The following is a 19741-nucleotide window of genomic DNA, read 5'->3' on the forward strand; positions in this document are numbered from 1 at the left end:
CCTTCTACGTTTCACTACCAGTCTTTATCACTTCCAACAGGAACCTACCATACTAGTCTATTTGATCTACTTATTGTTCCCTGAACACATTAACTTTGGCACTTCTTGGCTCACACCTTCTTCCCCAGGCTCTTCTCATGCTATAATTCAATTCAATAAACATCGTTAAGTGCCTATTTGGCAGACATTGTGCTAAATCATCATCAGGGATACAAACAGAGAAACAAAATAGTCCCTGTCCTCAAGAAGTTTACAATCCAACAACTGAGGCTTTTATTCCAACAAATATATAACAAAGCAAGCTACATACAGGATAAGGATTAACAAGAGAGAAGGCATGGAAGTAAGAGAGATTAATTAAGTTTTCCTGCAAAAAGCCCAAGTGGAGCACTCCAGGTATGGGAGAGAGTCAGGGAAAATGCCCAGAGATGGAGTGTGCTATTCGTGCCCAGCCAGGAGGAGGCCTAAAGACCCAAGAAGAGCTCTTGGGCAGGAAGATGTAAGAAGTCTGCAAAGATTGGAGGGGGGGGAGGGGAAAGGGGGAGATAGAGTATTAAGGTCTTTGAATTTAGACCCGTCTCCCTATCTTTGGCCCCTCCGTGCTCACGTTAGGCCTCTCCTCTTCTCTTGGGAAGCCCTCCCCCCTTTTCCTCCTCCCCCAGCTCCCTGCCTCTTCAGGGAGGTTTTTCCCAAACTGCTCCCCTTATTTGGACTTAAAATCGAACCCAAACTTTCAAAGGCCAAGAGAGTCATTCACTGTGCAAAGGCGGATCTGAACCCAGCACAACACCTAAGCGAAGTTCCTGGGCACGGACCTGCTTCTTTGCCCGTAGTGGTGCCTGCAGACAAACGCCGAGGTCTCCCGGGCTCTCAGGGCACGACCCCCGGCTAGCAGGCAACCGGGAGACCGAAGCCCGAGAAAGAGGCTTCGCGGACGCCAAATCTGGCATCCTGGGCCCAGGCTCGGCTAGAGGAGCGCCGGAGGAAAGGCCGCCCTGGCAGCGCCGCGAAGGGCCCCGGGCTGGCCTCTCCCGCCCCCTCCAGCCCGGCCTCCCGGGTCCCGGGATGACTCAGGGAATCCGCCCGGGGCCGGAGCCGCTGCCGCCGCTTAGGCACGAGCCGGAATTCCCTTGGGCCCATTCTCGAGGGGTGCCGGCGGCAGCTCCTCGACCTCCCCGATCCGACCGCTCCCTTCCCTCGCCCCGGACCCGGTCTCTTACCACACCATAGTGCTTTCCAACACCATCTTGCCTCCGTCCTCCCTCCCTGACCGGCTAGTCTGGACTACTCAACAATGCTTTATCCTATTGGCTAAACCCGCCCCTCCAATCCCAGGGCCTTATCCAGGTCAGGCGCTTGCGCTACACCGTGAGAACCGCAAGGCTCTCTGGGAGTTGTAGGCCAGGAGCGGGAGCAGGGCACAGGGCAAGGCTCGTGGTTTAACGAGAAACCCGGAGACTGGAGCCTGACTCGCTCTCGCCTGGCTCCAGCGTTCCAGACCTCGATACGCTGCACTGATAGTTCACAAGGCCAGGGATGGGGACTGGACGTGAGAGTCGGTTGGTATAGGGAGCTCTCTGCCGGTTGGTCAGCATCCTGCCTGGGGCACAGAAAGGTTGGTGAAGTGCCCAGGGTCACCCGTCCGGCCTGTGATAGAATCCGGACTGGAACCCGGGCTCGGGAGGGGGCAGTTTCACAGCCTGCCCTTGCTCTGGGGATCTGCTGCAAAGCCCCGCGCACCGTGTGCCCGGCGTAAGGCGATGGATGTGCTTCCCGGAATCGGGGAAAGGGGAAGGAAGCCAGCCTAAACAAGGGTGTGAACTATTGGGAAAAAGACAAAGAAAACATGTTGTCCCTGTCTTTTGTCATTTCTGGAAGCGCCCCTTTCCCTATCACACCGAACCCTTCCTTTTACAAAGGAAACCAGCAAAAATATCGACAGAGTAACTTCTTGATGCAACATTGTTACCTCTCAAAGTTTTTTTTTTTTTAATATGGGAGTTTATGAAGCAAGAATAAAAGACAAAATCATCTCGATGAATGAGAAAAGCAGCTCTACAAAAAGACGAAAGCCAAATTCAGTAGCGACAAATGCAAACCTCTGACAAATACAAATGCACTACAAGTCATGGTGACAGACACATGTATACTTAAAAGAAAAGAAAAAAAAAGCCTGAGAGATTTTAATTGTTCAGAAGCTGTTAGCAAATCACATTAATAAAAAACCTGAAGAAAGACAAGGAATATTTTCACTACCCTTTGCCTAAAGTCCTAATTAGATCACGTTTCCAGTTTTTGCCCTATTTTTCAAAGTCTGTGTAGGGATTGGAAATGATAGAGGGGATAAAAGAAACACTCAGAGATTTCTGTGATCTCATCAATGGGCATGGTCCCTTCAAGCAAGTCCATCTAAAGCCCCACCCACCTTTTTCATTTCTCAATTGGCTGCAGAATTTCCAGATTTCTCTGACGTCATTGTCCCTGGAGAAGCTCATTCTTAGGCTAACCTCATCCTCACTTAAGATCTCAACAGTCTCGGGTCGCCATCTCATTATTTCCCTTTGCTTTTGTGACTGGAAAGCAGGACTTTAAAGTCCAAACCTCCATTTAAGGAGAATTCAGTCCATTTTGTACTTGCTGCACTGCTTTGGGACTTAACTGGCTTTTTCTTAACTCCCTCCTCCATACATACACACACACACACACACAGTCTACTTTTTCCTTTTTCTTTTTCAGCTTCCTTATATGTTTTGTCTTCCTCTATTGGATCGTAAGTTCTTTGGAGGTGTCAAGATATTTGGAGATACTTTGTTTACCAAAACTAAGGCCCAGCAAGTAGGCTATGTCCTGAGATTGGCAAAATAATTTTGTGCTCTGGATGGTCTGGCAAAGTTGCGTTGCTTTGACCTGCACCAGGTGTTCATTGAGGGGTTTGTGATTTTCATGTTAACCGATAACTCTTTAGATTTGTTGGAGCTCTCCTTATCTCCCAGGGAACTGAAAGCCAATGTACTGCAGCCTAAAGCCATCCATCACATCCCTGCCAAGTGAACTGAACCAGGTACTGCACTCCTGTTCCCACCATGTTAACTGGGTCTGTAACCCACTGAATGATCACAAGGCTCCATGATACTAAGGACTTGAGAAACTGTTTCCATAGGATCCAAGTGCAGTGATAATGGGAACTGCTACTCAAGATCTAAGAACGATTATGTTGTGATCCAGCCTTCTTGTGCTTTCTTATGTCTATAAATCTTGCCTTTGCCTTAGCATGATAAGCCTTCCTTGGTGAGAGTACATAAGGGGGTTTCTGCTTGCAAGTGTTTTCCTCACTTTTAAATTAAACTTCAGTTAGATTCCTGACTCTCCTGTCTCTGACCTGCTTTGTGTGGTTCTGGCCACCCCACAGGTTAGAGGATGCTAGGAACCAGCCTAGAGGATGGTTCTGGTCTCATTGACAAGGGTACAGACTGTTTTTCTTTATTTATTTATAACCCTAGCACTTAACACAGTGCCTGGTACATAGGCACTTAATAATTATTTATCGACTATCCCATACTGTGCAACTTTTTATTATTAATTTTGGTCAGGATAGTTTTCATGGAGACAAATAATGTGTCACAATGTTGGACTTGATAAGGACATTGGTGGACATATCATTCAAAATCTCTTCCAGCTCAAAATCTGTGGTAATGTGAATACCTTTAATCATCTCTCCAAGGTAGATATACTATCCTTCCATTTAGCTCCTGCCTAGTGTTTTCTGGTTTCATTTAGAACAAGAATATCAAGGTGGCTGATTCAGTTCTAGTTTACTCGACAAGGACCTCATATTTAGAGTACCAACAACTAAAGTTTATAGGCTCTAAAAACCTTGAGATTGGAAGCTCCTTTGGCCCTGATTTTCCACCACTTTTGATGTGGATGGGGGAGATGTGGAAGAGGAGTCACACAGGATTGAAAGCCATTTTGTGTGCTGTGGAGAGTGGGTAGATGGCACGGAGGTAGAGTGTTAAGACTTGAAGACGAGTTTGAAAACATTAGCTATATGACTCAGGCTAGACCACTTAACCCCTCTCTCAGCCAGTTTTCTCATCTGTAAAATGAAGATAACAGGATCAGTGCAACCTCTGAGGCTGAGATGCAACAGTTAGCTACTTGTGCTAATTTTAGCCTAACAATTAATACTAAGGAAATCCAGTTTCTCCACTAAACAGCATCATGCCATCCACATGTGAAACTGATGGTTAGAACAAATGAAGTTTTGAATATAGTAGATAAATTCACTTATTTTGGCAGCATACTTTCCAGAGATGTAGATATAGATGTTGAGGTTGATGCACACATCGCCAGAGCTAGTTCAGTGTTTGAGAGGCCCCAAGAAAAGTGTGGGAGAAGACTACCAAATTGAAGATCTACAGTGCTGTTGTGCTGACCTCACTGTTTTATGTTTGCAATACCTGGACCAGTGCCATGCCAGGAAACCAAACTGCTTCATCTGAATTGTCCTAGGAAGATTCTTGCAGGATAAGGTACTGGTTACTGAGGTCCCCTCTCAAGCTGAACTACCAAGCATTCAAACTACTGCAGAGAGAAATTCTGATGTTGTTTGAATGCCAAATGTTGTTGTTGTTTATCCCTTGTTCTAGAAGAGGACCAATGACATCAGGAGGACAATGTTTTGACTTGCAGGAGAATTGGATTTATGTGAGACAGGGCTGGGCAAAGTCATCAGCCTCACTTTCTCCTCCAGTCATTTGTGTCTAGTGATAAAACATAAGTCAGGACCACTGGGAAAGGCCTTGGTCTTTTTAAACTAAGGTCTATGCCAGGTCAGTTTATCTGATAATTCAGTAATTAACGGTCAGGTAATGATTGAGGCAAAAGATGATCTAATTTAACTTTATAAAAGAATCGAGTCTGGGAGGATAAGACCCTCAAGAGTTTCTGGCCAGAAATGGCAAATTGCTTTTTACAGTTATTCTGACCATCAAAAGCATAACATTGAACAAATGAGGCTTGGCCAGACAGTGAGAACCAGTGCTAAATGTATATTTGATTGAAAGACTATTTTATTTTATTTTTAATAATAATAGCTTTTTATTTTTCAAAATACATGCAAAGATAGTTTTCAACATTCACCCTTGCAAAATCTTGTGTCCCACATTTTTCTCCCTCCCTCCCTCCCCACTCACCCCATCACCTCCCCTAGATAACAAGTAATCCAATTATCAGTTAAACATGTGCAATTCTTTTAAAACATATTGAAAGATTATTTTTAAAAAACTCACACAAGGCAAGTGGTCACATAGTGGTCAGAAGAAGCAATAGAGGGATACTCTCAAGGTGTCTCTTAAGAACTTTGGAATCAATTATGTAACATGGGAGACACTGGCAAATGACCACCTAGCATGGCGTGCCCTAATCAAAGAAGGTGCTGTTGTATGAGGAAAGAACTATAGTAGCTCAAAAAAAAACAGGAGACATGCAAATTTAGAGACATCTCCACTCCAACTGTTCATGTGGACTATTTGTGCCTGACCATGGTGGAGCTTTCTGAGCTGGCCAGTCAGAAACACCATACCTTCTCGCCTGCACAGGGATGTCATTTTGATCCTCTTCAAGAATAGATACTAACCAATCAACCTATTTCCCAGGAGTTAGTCTGAGGACAAATGAGAGAACATGTAAAGTAATATGTAAATACTAGTTATCATCCATTTATTTACTTATTCATTTCTTTAATGGATAGGCATAATAAAACAAATTTTTAAAAAAATGACCTGATATCAAAAAATCACTTGGTCCTTGGAACACAAGCTATCGCTAGGAGAATCTTTGAAATCTTTCTATTGTAGTGGAATCTGTCAGAGCTATTGAAAGTCTTTGAGAACCTTCATGTCATGATGAAGTTATCAGAGCATTTTGTAGAGATGGTATACCATTGTTTAGTCAAGGAATTCTGAACCCTTGGCTTCCTGAGTCCAAGCTCAGGGGATCCACTGGCACTCTCCACTACTTAGTTGCCTCCACTTACAAAGCATTTTAAAGTTTACAAAGAGATTTAGATGTCTCATTTGATCATCAGAAAAAACCTGTGAGGCAGCTGATATTAGCCCCATTTTACAGATGAGAAGAGGTGAGTGATTTGCTCAGGGCCATACAATGAGGTAGGATTTGAACAAGGTCCTCCAGACTCCAAGTCCAGCACACTCTAGCACCCCACCTAGTTTCTTCTGAAAGCTAAATTGGAAATGAATCAATTAGGGAAACAAATGTCTAAATAAATTGTGACACATGGATATAATTACTACATCATTAAAAAACTGCAAATATAAAGAATTCAGAGAAGCATGGGAAATTTTATGGACTTGTTGACAATAAAGTAAGGAGAACTAGGAAAATAACATCTACAAATAGAGTGTAAAGGGCAAGTGTATGCTGTAATCACCAAGTTTGACCCTAACCTCAATTTATTTTTCAAACAATTTTTTTCAATTTATCATAGTCTATCTTCTGTGCTCTCTCCTTGCTGTCCCCCTGAAAAAGGGGAAAAAACTGCTTGTAACAAAATATGTATAGACAAGCAGGACAGATTTCCACATAGAAATACCCAACAATACGTGTCTCAAACTACACTCCAAGCCACCACTTCCTTGTCAAGGGGGCAGGAAAGGAGGGGAGTATATTTTATCAAGGGTCCACTGAGAATTGTAGCAGGTCATTAAATTGATCAGAATTCTTAATTCTTTCAAAGTTGTTTCTTTTTACAATATTGTTGCTATGAACAGTATTGTTCTCTTTCTGCTTGCTTCACCCAAATGAAGAGCTGAGAAAACACTTTTCTTTCCTCAGTGCAGCCCTCCCTATAGTTGTGGAGTATTTCATACATCCTCAGGAACTATTACTGTGCTGAGTGCTTTTGCAGCATAGTTTTTGTCCCTTCTTCCCTTTAAATCTTTGTTACCAAGAAAGATAGATGAGAGGAAAGGATCAATTCCAACATGGAGACATAAAAACAATACAAAACAAAAATCAATAAAAACAAGATTAAAATATAAACAGATGTAAATAATATTAATGAAATAATGAAGTCTAAATGATGGTTATTATCTTCTTTGGGAGTAGAAACTCAGAGTGTAATGAAATATATGCTGTTTTGAGATTTTAATGAATTGTTTTCTGCCCTTGAAAGATTAGAAAGGAACTGGATTTAAGTCAATTCAGGAGGAATTTTGGTTAAAGAATTTAGATATAAAACAGTGGAAAAGTTATAAAGCCTCCATAATAAAGGCAATAGGACTTTTTGAAGACTTACTTTTAAACACATGATTTATATTAATATTCTTGATTTTTACAAATACTAATCATTTCCAAGATTGCATATTAAGAACTGGTCCTTCATAAAAGATAGCACTGGGAATTTCTGCCAAATAAACAGCAGGTCTTATTGCTCACCACTGGGGGGCTACTCTGAGACAAGACAGAAATCCACTATGGTTGTCCAAACTCCATCCAATCTGCTAGTTTATGGTAAGGAGCAGCATCACAAAAAGAATCCAATACTTGTAACTTATTAGAATGTTCTGATTATGGCAGAAGGAATATATATATATGAACAGAGGGCACAGGTATGAGTTGAATATGAAGAGATAATATCTTTTTTAAAAAAATGAAATTAAGGGATGAGAGAGTAATGTATTGGGAGAAAGGGAAGGAGAGAAGTGGAATGGTGCAAATTATCTGCCATAAAAAAGAGGCAAGGAAAAGCTTTTACAGTAGAGGGGAAGAAAGGGTGAATGAGTGAACTTTACTCTCGATAGAATTGGCTTAAACAGAAAATAACATACATACTCAATAAGGGTATAGAAATCTATTTTTCCCTGCAGGAAAATAGGAGGGGAAATGGGATATGGGAAGGAGGGGTAGGTAATAAAAGAAAGGACATATCGGGGGAGGGAATGGTCAGTGGCAAAACACTTTTGAGGAGAAACAGAGTGAAAGAAGAGAACGAATAAATGGGGGGAAAAATACAATTAGCAACAGTAATTGTAAAAAAATTTTTTTCTAAGTTTCTCTGATGGAATATTACTATTCTCTGGGAAATGATGAGCAGCCAAAAAGCCCAAACAAAAAAATCCTGGAAAATCCTCTATTAACCTAGTGAAATAATACTGTATACAAAATAATACTAATATAAATTATTTTGCTACTCTCAGTAGTACAATCATCCACATCTCTGAAGAACTTAGGAAAAATCCTACCTATACCCAGAGAAGGAACTGATCAAGTCTGAATACAGATCAAATCATTCTCTATTTCTCTATCTCTATTTTTAACAATTTTTCTTGAAGGTTTTTATTTTCATTAAGATAAGAGAGCTATATTTTCTTTCATGACTTGACTTTTATGGAAATATTTTACATAACTTCACATGTAGTTTCTTAATTGTGGATAGGAATAAGAATAGAGAACCTACAACTCAAAAATCTTAAAAACAAAAAAATTTGAATGGGGGAAATTAATAATTTAAAAAAAAGATTTAATTCTTTATGTAAAAAAACAAAAAAGTATATCCATCAAAAAAAAGCCCAAACAAACATAAAACACAAACCCAAAAGGAATCCAAGGTCAAAGTAAATGAAGAAAGTAGTGTGCTTCCTCAGACCTTTTTTTTTTTTTTTTTTAAAAACAAAGAGAAATTGTTCTGTTTATTTAATCAGAGGGGCTGTGGCCAGGTGTCTGGCCTTATTAGAATAGTCTCCCAAATCATCTTTGGCTGTAGAAAAGAAGAATATGGGTTTTGAGTTGTTGAGACTCATTTTTCTCCTGTAAAAAAAAGGGGAAACAAACATAAAGACAGGATTTGCCAAAGATCACATAGGAGGAGCTAGAGAGTCTAAACCAAGTGTTCCAACCCCCAAGTCAGTGCCTTGACACTGCACTAAGAAAAACAATAACTCAGTTTAAGATGAAAAAGCTAAAGTGAACTGCCCAGAAATACATACCTAGTAAGTGTCTTAGTTATCATTTCCTTCTCTGGATCCTTTTGGAAACTTTTCATTTCCATTAAGTGCTATCACCCCGGTTTAGGTCCTGATCAACTCTCACAGGAATTTTATAGCAACACCTTCCCAAAACATAGTAAAGAGTAATGGGAAGAACAATGGACTTGAGAATTGGGAACCCTGGTTCTGAATCCCTGCCCCTTCCCGCCCACTGGATGTGTAGCTAGGGGGCAAATAACTCGACCTTTTAAAGAGTGTCAATTTCCAATTTCCAAAATGAAGATAATATACCAATCACTTAACTCATGGGGTTGAAAGCAAAGTCCTTAAGAATTTTCAGGTTCTGAAGAAAGGGATCCTAGACTGTTATCTCCCATTTGGAGACTTCTTGTACATGGAAAGATTAGGCTTTTTCAAGTGTTACTCTGAGCATCTCTTTCCCTTCTCAAAAGCCTTTCATCGTCTATGGGACAAAGTATGAACTTCTTAGATCGACACTGAAGCCCATAATAACCTGGCTTGTCTAGTCAGTCTCTTGGTTTCATGATTGTTGTTTCCTTTGAACATCTGTTCTCAAGGTATCCCTTTACTTCCAAACCCTGTTTATCTGTCAAAACCCAGTTCCCATCTACCTTTGTTATAAGACTTCCCCAGAGACCTTACTCTTCTATGAAATAACAAGCATTTTTTAAAAAATTAGTAAAGGTGTCTGAAAGTGTACAACAGTGACATGTAGGTACCTAAAAACTGCCTTCTATCATTTAAAGTTCATTTTTATTTATCTTTTGCTTTTTAACTATAAAATCCTTGAAATAATATATGTGATGCATACATTAGGTGTGTACTGGCCCTTTTAAGAAGGCAAACTAGACCATCTTTTACATCAATTCTTAATCTTTAATTACTAATGGGCATTGCATCAGACAAACAGATCTGGGAAGACCTTAGCTTCAGAAAGCCAAGATCTCCCACTGTCTCTGAGGCCATGGCCAGTTGTCCTGATCTATGTCTTACCATGACTGTGGAGAGTAAGGCTGATGACACTGCCCAGCCCTGCCTCACTGAAATCCAATTTACCTTGCATGTCAAAAAATCACCCTCCTGATGTCATTGGTCCTCTTTTGAGAAAGAAGGACAAACAAACAATCTGGTGTTCAAGACTGGTTGAAGGGTGTTGTAAAGGAGAAAGTGATGGCTCCCAAACTGGCTCATTTAATTCCTAGGATGGGTCAGAAGGAACTCACCTTTTTCCTTTTATCTCTACCTGTCCTATATTAAGCAGGCAGTGAGAGCTCAAGTTCAGCACAGAAGAGGAAGATGCCTTGGAAAGGAAAACTGAGCTGAGGAGAAGGGAGATTATTTAGGGTATTGGAGAAAGTCAGCGTGAATTTCAACATTTGAAACCCATCTATCCATCCATCCATCCATCCATCCAACATACCTGGCTCTGACACAAAATGGGGCATGGAATACAAAGTTATAATGCAGCTTCTATTAGAAGTTTGGAAATAAGCTAAGGTCAGAAAGAGGCCACCCAGATAGAGCAGATTGAATCTTAGAGCAATAGGAAGTAGACAACAGTTGAGGTCACCTGAATGAAGTGTGTGGAAGGGAGAATGGTAAAAAAGAATCAGGAAGGAAAAAGACAAAAAGCTTTAAAAAAGGGATTAAAATAACTGATAAAAGTTTTAATACATTAAAACCAGGTACTCATCATTTTATAATGCATTTGCCATTTTTGAACAATACAAAGTAGAGGCAGATAGCGACGCTTCATAGAAATGTTGAGTCCCCTTCCCTTCTATCCCATCTTCCATACAGAGACCCAGCCCTCCCTCCAATATCCTGTTTCCCTCCCACCCACCCCCTAGAGAATAACTCTGCCCTGAATAAAACACTTAAATACTTCATAAATAGTAAATCATGAAAAAAATAGCAAGAATTCTGTTTCCTTCTTATTTAAAAAAATGGCAGCAAAGACAGAAGGCCAGGAACTGGCTTCAGGTGGGGATTGGGGTGTCTAATATAGACAGTTACTTAGGTACAGACTAACCTGATAAGGGAAAAGGAGTGAAAAGGAGAATGGGGATTCAGCAATCTGCCTGAGATTCCAGCCCCATTATCCCCACAATTCTGACTAGAGTGGCGAAATGGAGAGCTTTGATCCTTATCACTGGGGAACAGGTCTAAAGTACCTTCTCCCCAGTCTCTCTTCTCTTGAGGATGCAGGGAGTCTGCACAAGAATCACATGACTCAAGAGCAAATCTGAGAGACGCTACTTTCTTCTGTCCCCTCAACAAGGACTGCTTGCTCCACACACTGAGCTGTCCTCCCTCCCGACCCAGCTCCCCAGACAGCAGGACACTGTTGCAACAAGTAAGAAAGAGCAAGGAGGGAAATCCTTTGAAGAAGGATACAAGATTCACTTGAGAAGTCTTTATATTCAGGAAAACAACCAGAAAATATTTCAAATTGTAGAGAGTAATAATCAGTGTGGCCTGGCAGTCTGCAGGGATCCCGCGCAGAAGATCCTGTGGCCACTCCAAGGTAAGGATTTTGTTTAGCGCTGTGTAGGCCATTGTTTCCTATCTCAGATTTTTCAGACAGGAGAAACTCATCGATGTGCTCCAGAGGAGGATGCAAAGGGGCTTCTCCTGAAGTTGTGGTCGTCATTGTCCTGTGCTTTGCCAGCCTTTCTCCTCCTTATGGGAAGCCTGAACTCCTTCCCCCGGATGTCTCATTGCTTGAGGCCTCTGAGGTGGCCAGAACATTTCTTGTTCTGAAATTGGCTTGAAATCTTTTTTTTTGAAAAAGTAAAGGGAGAGGGGAGTGTGAGGAGTTTTTGAAAAACCCAAGCCAAGGAGGGGGTGTGAACACACCTATTTCCCAAAAAACCTTTACAAAAGTTACAGAGAACCTCCTCTCCTGAAGCCAAGGAGAGAGCTGCGGTAGGGGTTATCAGCCAGCCTGCTGCAAAGGAACAGAGTCCAATTGCTAAAAAAGAGGCAGGGAAGGTGGAAGAGAACCACATAGTCCATCAGCCCTACTTTCAGTTTTGGAGAGGGTACAGTCCTAAAGTCAACTCTGGAAGCTGAGCTGGGAAGTGCAGAACTGGCGCCACCCAAATTGGGTCCAGGATGCTCTTCACACAATGACAATGCCCCAACTGCCTAAGGCACTAATTAATGCCCATCCTGGGGTAGGGGAAGAGGCTCCTCTTCAGGAGTATGGGGAGAAGGTTCTCCCAGACTCTACTATTCTCCTTTTCAATAGGCAGGAAAGGGGGAGCTCAGCAGCGCTGGGATTGGCGCTGACACCTTGGGACCACAATGATGGAAGAATCTAATTCCAAGTGCCAGGTCCTCTGTTGAGTATTTTCTCACTAGAGAGGGAAAGAAAAAATGAGTACAATTGTGAGAAAGGAGAAGAGAGTAGAAGAAAATCAGAACTTCAGAATAATTAAAGTTCGTTTCAACCTAGGTGGCAGAAACAAAGGCTCTCCACTCATTTAAGACATACCATCAAGGCACAAAGGGGCAGGGATCATAGTAATGAACAGTACAGCCAACCCCTCCCCTCCTTGATAATAAGCCTCTTGGGCCTTAGGACACCAACTTCCCCAAATCCCAGTCACTCACACAGCTGAATTCTGACTCTACGGCGTCAATTCTTTCTGAAGGAGGCGAACTGTGGGAAGAAAAATGTAAAGGGGCAAAAGTCAGATGGGACAAGAGACTTATGCTGCTCAGGTCTCACTAGTTTTCCTCCTACTGCCCTGCTTTTCCTACCTCTCCAAATTGTTTTGTCATCTTTTGTGAGCATCAGGTGGCAGAGATTAAGAAAAAACTAAGTTAGGGACTGTTATGTTGTTCAAACCAGTCAATGAAAACAGTATTTCCTAGCTCCCTGAAGAGAAACTTGAATTACAGCAGCATCCTCACTCTGGAGCCCCATACCAGGCCAACAAGAATATTACTCCCAGGCCAAACCACTTTTTGGAAGGGCAGGAAGGAGTCTTATTCTGTAGGTTATCAGATGAAGAAAGAGTTGGAGAGTGAAACCAGGGGACTCAGCTTCAAAATCAGAGTGGTCAGAGAGGAACAGGCAGACACTGGACCACAGGGGCCCCGCCTGAAGCCAAGACCCACACCTGCCCTTTCTCATTCTTCTCAGCAACTCTGAGCAACTCCCACAGGGAGGTGAGCCTGCATGCCCCTGAACCTCAGCAGAGAGCAGAGCATGACCTCCTACAGTCCCTCGAGTCACAAACTGACTTCAAGGAGAATACAGAGAGCTGGAGAAAGGGATGGGAGGGCCCTTTAGGGAGGAGAGGCCTTAGGAAGAGGGGCAAGGAACCCACCTGTTAGCTGGTGTGTTGAATTTCTCACTGCCAGGAGAGGTAGAAAGGGTGGTGGCAGCCGAGTCACTATTGGTCTCATCCACAAGTGGACTTCGGGGGAGTAAATCAGGACGGCGGAAGTAGATACCTAGAAGATGAAAAACGCTCCATGAGGAAGGATGAGAAAAACTCTTTAGGAACTTAGTGTCCCATCCAGCCATTCTGGAGAGCAATTTGGAACTATGCTCAAAAAGTTATCCAACTGTGCATACCCTTTGATCCAGCAGTGTTTCTACTGGGCTTATACTTCAAAGAGATACTAAAGAAGGGAAAGGGACCTGTATGTGCCAAAATGTTTGTGGCAGCCTTGTTTGTAGTGGCTAGAAGCTGGAAAATGAATGGATGCCCATCAATTGGAGAATGGTTGAGTAAATTGTGGTATATGAACGTTATGGAGTATTATTGTTCTGTAAGGAATGACCAGCAGGATGAATACAGAGAGGACTGGCGAGACTGACATGAACTGATGCTAAGTGAAATGAGCAGAACCAGGAGATTATTATATACCTCAACAACGATACTGTTTGAGGATGCATTCTGATGAAAGTGGATCTCTTCGATAAAGAGAGCTAATTCAGTTTCAATTGATCAAAGATGGGCAGAAGCAGCTACACCCAAAGAAAGAACAATGGGAGATGAATATAAACTGCTTGCATTTTTGTTTTTCTTCCCGGATTATTTCTACCTTCTGAATTCAATTCTCCCTGTGCAACAAGAAAACTGTTCGGTTCTGCACACATATATTGTATCTAGGATATACTGTAACCTATTCAACATGTAAAGGATTGCTTGCCATCTGGGGGAGGGGGTGGAGGGAGGGAGGGGAAAAATCGGAACAGAAGTGAATGCAAGGGATAATGTTGTAAAAAATTACCCTGGCATGAGTTCTATCAATAAAAAGTTATTAAAAAAAAAAAAAAAGAAAGAAACTTAGTGTCCCATTGGGGTAGCAAAGGGAGTCAAGGATGGAGTGGAGGTTTACAGAATCTAGAATTACAGCAGTCCCAATCTGAAAAGTGCTGAGCAAGAGAGGGGAAGGTAGTTCCTAATGACATGTGGTACCCACTCATGGTGCTAACCTGGTTCCACTTCCACTTGTGTTGTCATTTCTGTCTTATTATCTCCAGAGACAGGGGCTGTCAGCTGGTGAGGAGAAAGGGAATTTCCACCTGGACCCATTCGACGAAGGGATGAAGGGATCCGACTTTTTTTGGAAGGAGAGAGCTTCACTTCAAAAGGGAGAGAGAGAGACCGATTTAGTACTCAACATAAAGACCAGCACCAAGCCAAAAGAATGTATAAAGTTTCCTATTTCCTTTTCCCCATTTCCCTCTCCTCTGAAAAGGAAGAGCAAGATTTAGCTTGTAGAAGGAATACATCATTATCTGGGGCCCCTGAGTAAGCTCCACTGAGGAAGAAAAGGAGGTGACAAAGATAAGGGAGATATAGCATCCCTTAAATCCTAACATGGAAGAATCTCTGTACTTTAACTCCACTGTACCATCCCCATCCTTGTCCTCCTTCCGCCTCATCTCAATTGTCCTCCATATCCAAGTCCTCCTTCCAAAATCCCCTTATTCAAGAAGACTTTCAGACCTTTAAATTGGCAGTGAGTATTACTTAAATTTTTTGGTATATTGTCTTAAAAGTTTTATGAAGTATATATTTTAACATATTTACTATAGATTATTTGCTATCAAGGGAAGGGGATGGGGGAAAGGGCGAGAAATTTGGAATATAAGATTTTGCAAAGATCAATGTTGAAAAATTATCCATATGTATGTTTTGAAAAGAAAAAGCTTTAATAAAAAAAAAGTTTTATGAAGGCTTTTTAGTTGTCTATGATCTTTCAAACTTATGTCTCTCCTGGAAGAAAAGGTTATCTTCGATTTCTTTTGTACCATCCCAGACAATTTTGTTCAATGAATCTTAGTAATTAAGCAAAGACCCAATTATTTGGTAGAGTATAAAATTCTTAGATCCCTAAGATTCTAATGAGGGAGTTTTGGTGGAGTTAGTAGTAAAAGGGGAAGCCAGAGCATGGAAAAGTCTTAAGCAACATGGTGGCCAAGATGAACCAGTTAACTTTGGTGTTGAGGGTGGTGGTGAGGATATGGGCCACCATGAGTTTATGTCATAATGATTACTCTGAGCAGGGCTTGGGACAGGAGACAACCTTCCTTGCATATCTCTTGCCCCTACCATAGGATAGGAAACAAGGTTGGCACGGTTGCCAAGTGCTGAAGCTGCACACTCTCTAATTCCTCCAGCCCTCCCCCATGTCCCTCATCTCAGTGGCATCATGTGTAGGGATAGTGAGAGGGTGGGCCATCCTGGAAGAACCACTTACAGGGGATTTTCTTGAATACTGTCTGGCACATGAATCGATGAAATCGTTCAGCATAGAAACCCGGCCTGTGCACTGACACGGTGTCCTGCGGAGTAGAACAGGTTTGGGAGCTTTGACTCTGAGACAAATAGGATCCCTGCCCAGGTCTAAATGCCATAGGCTTAGCCAAGGATCTACAGAGGGTGGAAGAGGGAATAGGGAGAAAAGCTGGACTGGGGATTTCAACAATAGAGGACATTTTTTTACCAGCACAGGTTAGAACCTTCTCTGAAAGAAAGAGCTGGACAGAAGTGCTGGAGAACTGAGAAATCAAATGATTGGACCCGGTGCAAAGGCCAGTGTCACAGGACCAGAGGGTCATGAATTCAGAACTGGAAAGTCTCAAGAGTTAGTGATTCCAATCTCCTCTTTTTACAGATAAGGAAACTGAGAACCAGAGGGATTAAGGGATATAGCCAGTATGTTTCACAAACAGGACTTAAATCCAGTGCTTCTCAGACTCAAAACCAACTCTACCTATTACATTATAGCAAAATCTGAGGAGAGAAATGCAGGACAGAGGGGTGAAGAGACAGGTAAAAGCAAAGCACTTACCCCATCATGGACCAGAGCTTTCCACGAATGTTCCAGCTTCTTCATGAACCTGTGAAAGAATTATTACTGCAAAGACATCCTGAGAGTCATGGGACTCATTAAAAAAAAAGTCACAATTTGTTCTGGGGGCTAGGAGGGCCAAGCCAACCAAAAGGCAAATACTCCTGAGAACTCCTTCAGGACAGATATGGCAAATGGGAATTGAATGTAATGGGAGAAGAAGAGTGGGCCAGATAGTCTTGTAGCAACTGCTCAAATGTCCCCCAGAAAGAAGGGCTCACCTTTCTTAAAACTAATACTTGACTGGTAGAATTGTATGGCTGTAGTTCATAGAAAACTATATGATCTCTAAAGAATTAACAAACAAGGGACTATAGATCACACACAGGCTGCTACCAAAAAGGAACTACAATAGAGCCTCAGTAAAAATGTCATCAAATAAATGCACAATCTAAAAAGGAGAAAGGCTGGTCACATGGCCAGAAAAAGGAGTCCTCCCCTCAAGAATTTGTCTGTGTCCATTCTATGCTGAGAGAAAGTAATGATGGTGCCAAGCATATTGGAAAGAAGCTTTGTAGCAAACATAGAAAAAAGACATGGCTGGGTATCAACCAGGACAGGTAGATATGGATGAGTTGTAATCTATTGTTGGAGGAAACATCCACATGGATGAGATCAGAAATTTATCTAAGAATATGAAAAAGAGCAAAATTTCTGTGAGGAATGAGGTAGTTATCTAGACCAAAGGAACTGTTTAATCAGATTTTGGTTTACTGTAGAGGTAAGGAATTCTAAACATAAGTGGATCTTGTCTTCATGAAAAAAAAAAACAACCAACCAACCAATACCGAATAGTTATTATGCAGATGTTCAGCATTATCAAATGCAAGGGCCTCCCAGGGGAAAAAGGAGAAAGGAACTCTGGGCAGCAGCAGATGCTCCTCACCTCTGTTCACTGCACCCAGAAGCTTGAGCTCTTGGCCCAAATATAGAAACTCCCTTGTTTTTTCCTACTGGTAAAGTGAGAAAGGAAGAGAAGTAACTTCCAGTTACAGCCTGCAGTGGAGTGTGACTCATGCCATGTAAAGCACTGCAAACAGATGGTCTTTGGGCTGACTTAGCTTTCTACCAGAAGGTATGTGTGAATCGGGGGAGGAAATGAAGCCTCTCATCTGAAATCTTGCATAACAAGCAGATGTCCTGAAACCTATGAGTCTTAATCAGGAGATACCTTGGAGGCAAGGCTAATTTATCTGATTGGAGGGGGGAATATTTAACCCTAAACAGCTATCCCCTCTCACCGCCTAAACCTAGTATCCATTTTTGTGCCCTGGTTGTCCATGAGATGCTCACCTGTAAGACTGTAGTATGTCAATGATACCGATATAAAGCAGCAGTCGATCCCCTTTATTGTTTCGGGCAGGAATGCCACCCATCCTGGGACACACGCAGAGGGAAAGGATGAGGAAATCACAGAGCTACAAGAGCATGGTACCACCCATCCCTATGTCAAATCTAGGCTTGAACTTGAGCTCTTCAAAGCGCAAACTATACTCATTTACCAGAGATTAGAGAATCATGGAATTCTCTCCCTTTAAGAACATTTAGCAGACATATTCCTTCCAACGCTGCTCAACCTGCATTTCAGGAAACTTCCACTGGACAATGACTAACCTTTACATTGAGTGTCCTTATCTCATATATATCACAATCTCTACTAGATCTTTACCTATACATTCTTCTTGGGAATCATGCTCTAGGACCACCTCTCTGAACAGTATTCCAGTAACCAGAATTTCTTGGATGAGGTCCAAAATGGTCCTTTCTTAACTGAATTCCAATCAACAGTGGCCTTACACTGAACTTCCCAACAGCCTTCGTATACTCACTGGTCCTCTGTTTCCATGGTGCCACCCCGTCGGGCCTCCCCCTGGATGGACTCCATAGCTGTGGAATAGAGGGCCTTCTGTGGGGCCGGTTTTCGGGTATCGTTGCCAGAGCCCATTTCAGTGGGCACTCGCTCTCGCTGTGCATGCTCCATGTTGTGAATCGCCACTAGCAGACTATAGTCCATGATCTTGAAGCTCTGTAGCACCTAAGCACAAGGAAGATACTTCAGGCTTTGTGAATTACATGAAAATCCAATTAGAAACCTCAGGATGAGGGCTATTAGAACCTGACTCTCTCCCCCAGAAGAAGGGCAGAGTCTAGAAGGACTCTCTTAAAAGTATTCTATGAGCAAATGATTCTCATATAAAAAAGAATTACAAACTATCACAAATAATAAAAGAAATTAAAGCCAAAATGGCTTCATTTCACTTCATGGTTAACAAACTGACAAAGACCAGAAAAAGGCGATTAATAATTCATATTGGAGGAATTATGAAAAGACTGGCAGATTAATACAATGCTGATAAAGCTGTGAATGAGCATAACTGTTAAAAAAAAAAAAAGCAAAGAATTGGAAACAATGGAAAACAGCTCAATAAACTGTGCTATATTACTGTGATGAAATACCCTTGTGCTGTAAGAAGCCACAATTAGGAGGAACTCAGAGAAACACAAGAAGACATAAAACAACTGATATAAAGCCAAGTAAGCAATGCCAGGAAAACTACACACACAATGACAACATTATAAATGAGAAGAATAACAAAAATTAAGCTAAATGCCATGTGATTATGACAATCAAGCTTGGCCCTAAAGTAAATGAAAACATGATCTTTTGTCAAAGGAAGCCATGAGGCACTGCCTATTACTGTTAGTCTTGTGTGTATTAAGTTTTCTAAAAATGCCCATTTCTCTTTCTTTCCTTCCTCTTGGTTATAAGGGCTAGCGCTCATCAAATAGGAAAGGAATAAGGAATAAATTTGGAAATGACAGTAATGTAAAAATAACAAAAAATTTAACAAATTAAAGTTCTAAGAAAAAAGTTGTTTTCTTTTTCTCTTTTCTAAAACAGATGGGGCTCCTATGATTCTAGCAAAGTTCAAAAGGCAAAAGGAATGCTACCTCTTTTCACTGCCCTCTTGGCCTACTTCAGGCTCATAAGCTCCTTACTGACTTCCTAGTGAATAGCAGATCATTTTCCTCTAAATCTTACATTCCTTCAAGGACCCCTCAACCCCAATCTTACTCTTTTCCTCTCAAGTCTTCCTTGCCAATTTTCACCACCTGCTTTGCCTATATCTTCTCTCTGCCCTTTATACAATAAATCCAGTCAGGTGGCAGTGACAGAAGCAGTAACCACAAAGAGGTTACTCTAAATACACACTTCACAGGGCACGACTCCTTGTGATACTTGGGGACAATGGGAAATCTGGTGACTGGTTTTTTGAGGGGGAAGACATTTCAGGAATATTAGCCCCCTTTTATCATAAAGTCAATAC

General features: G+C 41.8%; 1 protein-coding gene across 1 annotated transcript in view; it reads right to left on the minus strand.

Annotated features, from left to right (window-relative positions):
* Positions 1-19741, minus strand: part of LOC127561231 (putative PIP5K1A and PSMD4-like protein) — a 51770-nt gene that overhangs the window by 8837 nt on the left and 23192 nt on the right. Inside the window, exons 9-18 of the mRNA XM_051996526.1 lie at positions 18242-18447; positions 17706-17789; positions 16353-16401; positions 15759-15843; positions 14488-14637; positions 13370-13496; positions 12648-12696; positions 1698-1821; positions 1466-1600; positions 1221-1284 (exon numbers count right to left, since the gene is read on the minus strand). Coding sequence (XP_051852486.1) covers positions 1221-1284; positions 1466-1600; positions 1698-1821; positions 12648-12696; positions 13370-13496; positions 14488-14637; positions 15759-15843; positions 16353-16401; positions 17706-17789; positions 18242-18447 — 1073 coding nt within the window. The remainder of the gene's footprint in view (positions 1-1220; positions 1285-1465; positions 1601-1697; positions 1822-12647; positions 12697-13369; positions 13497-14487; positions 14638-15758; positions 15844-16352; positions 16402-17705; positions 17790-18241; positions 18448-19741) is intronic.

Source organism: Antechinus flavipes, chromosome 4 (genome assembly GCF_016432865.1).
Source record: "Antechinus flavipes isolate AdamAnt ecotype Samford, QLD, Australia chromosome 4, AdamAnt_v2, whole genome shotgun sequence".
NCBI lineage: Eukaryota > Metazoa > Chordata > Mammalia > Dasyuromorphia > Dasyuridae > Antechinus > Antechinus flavipes.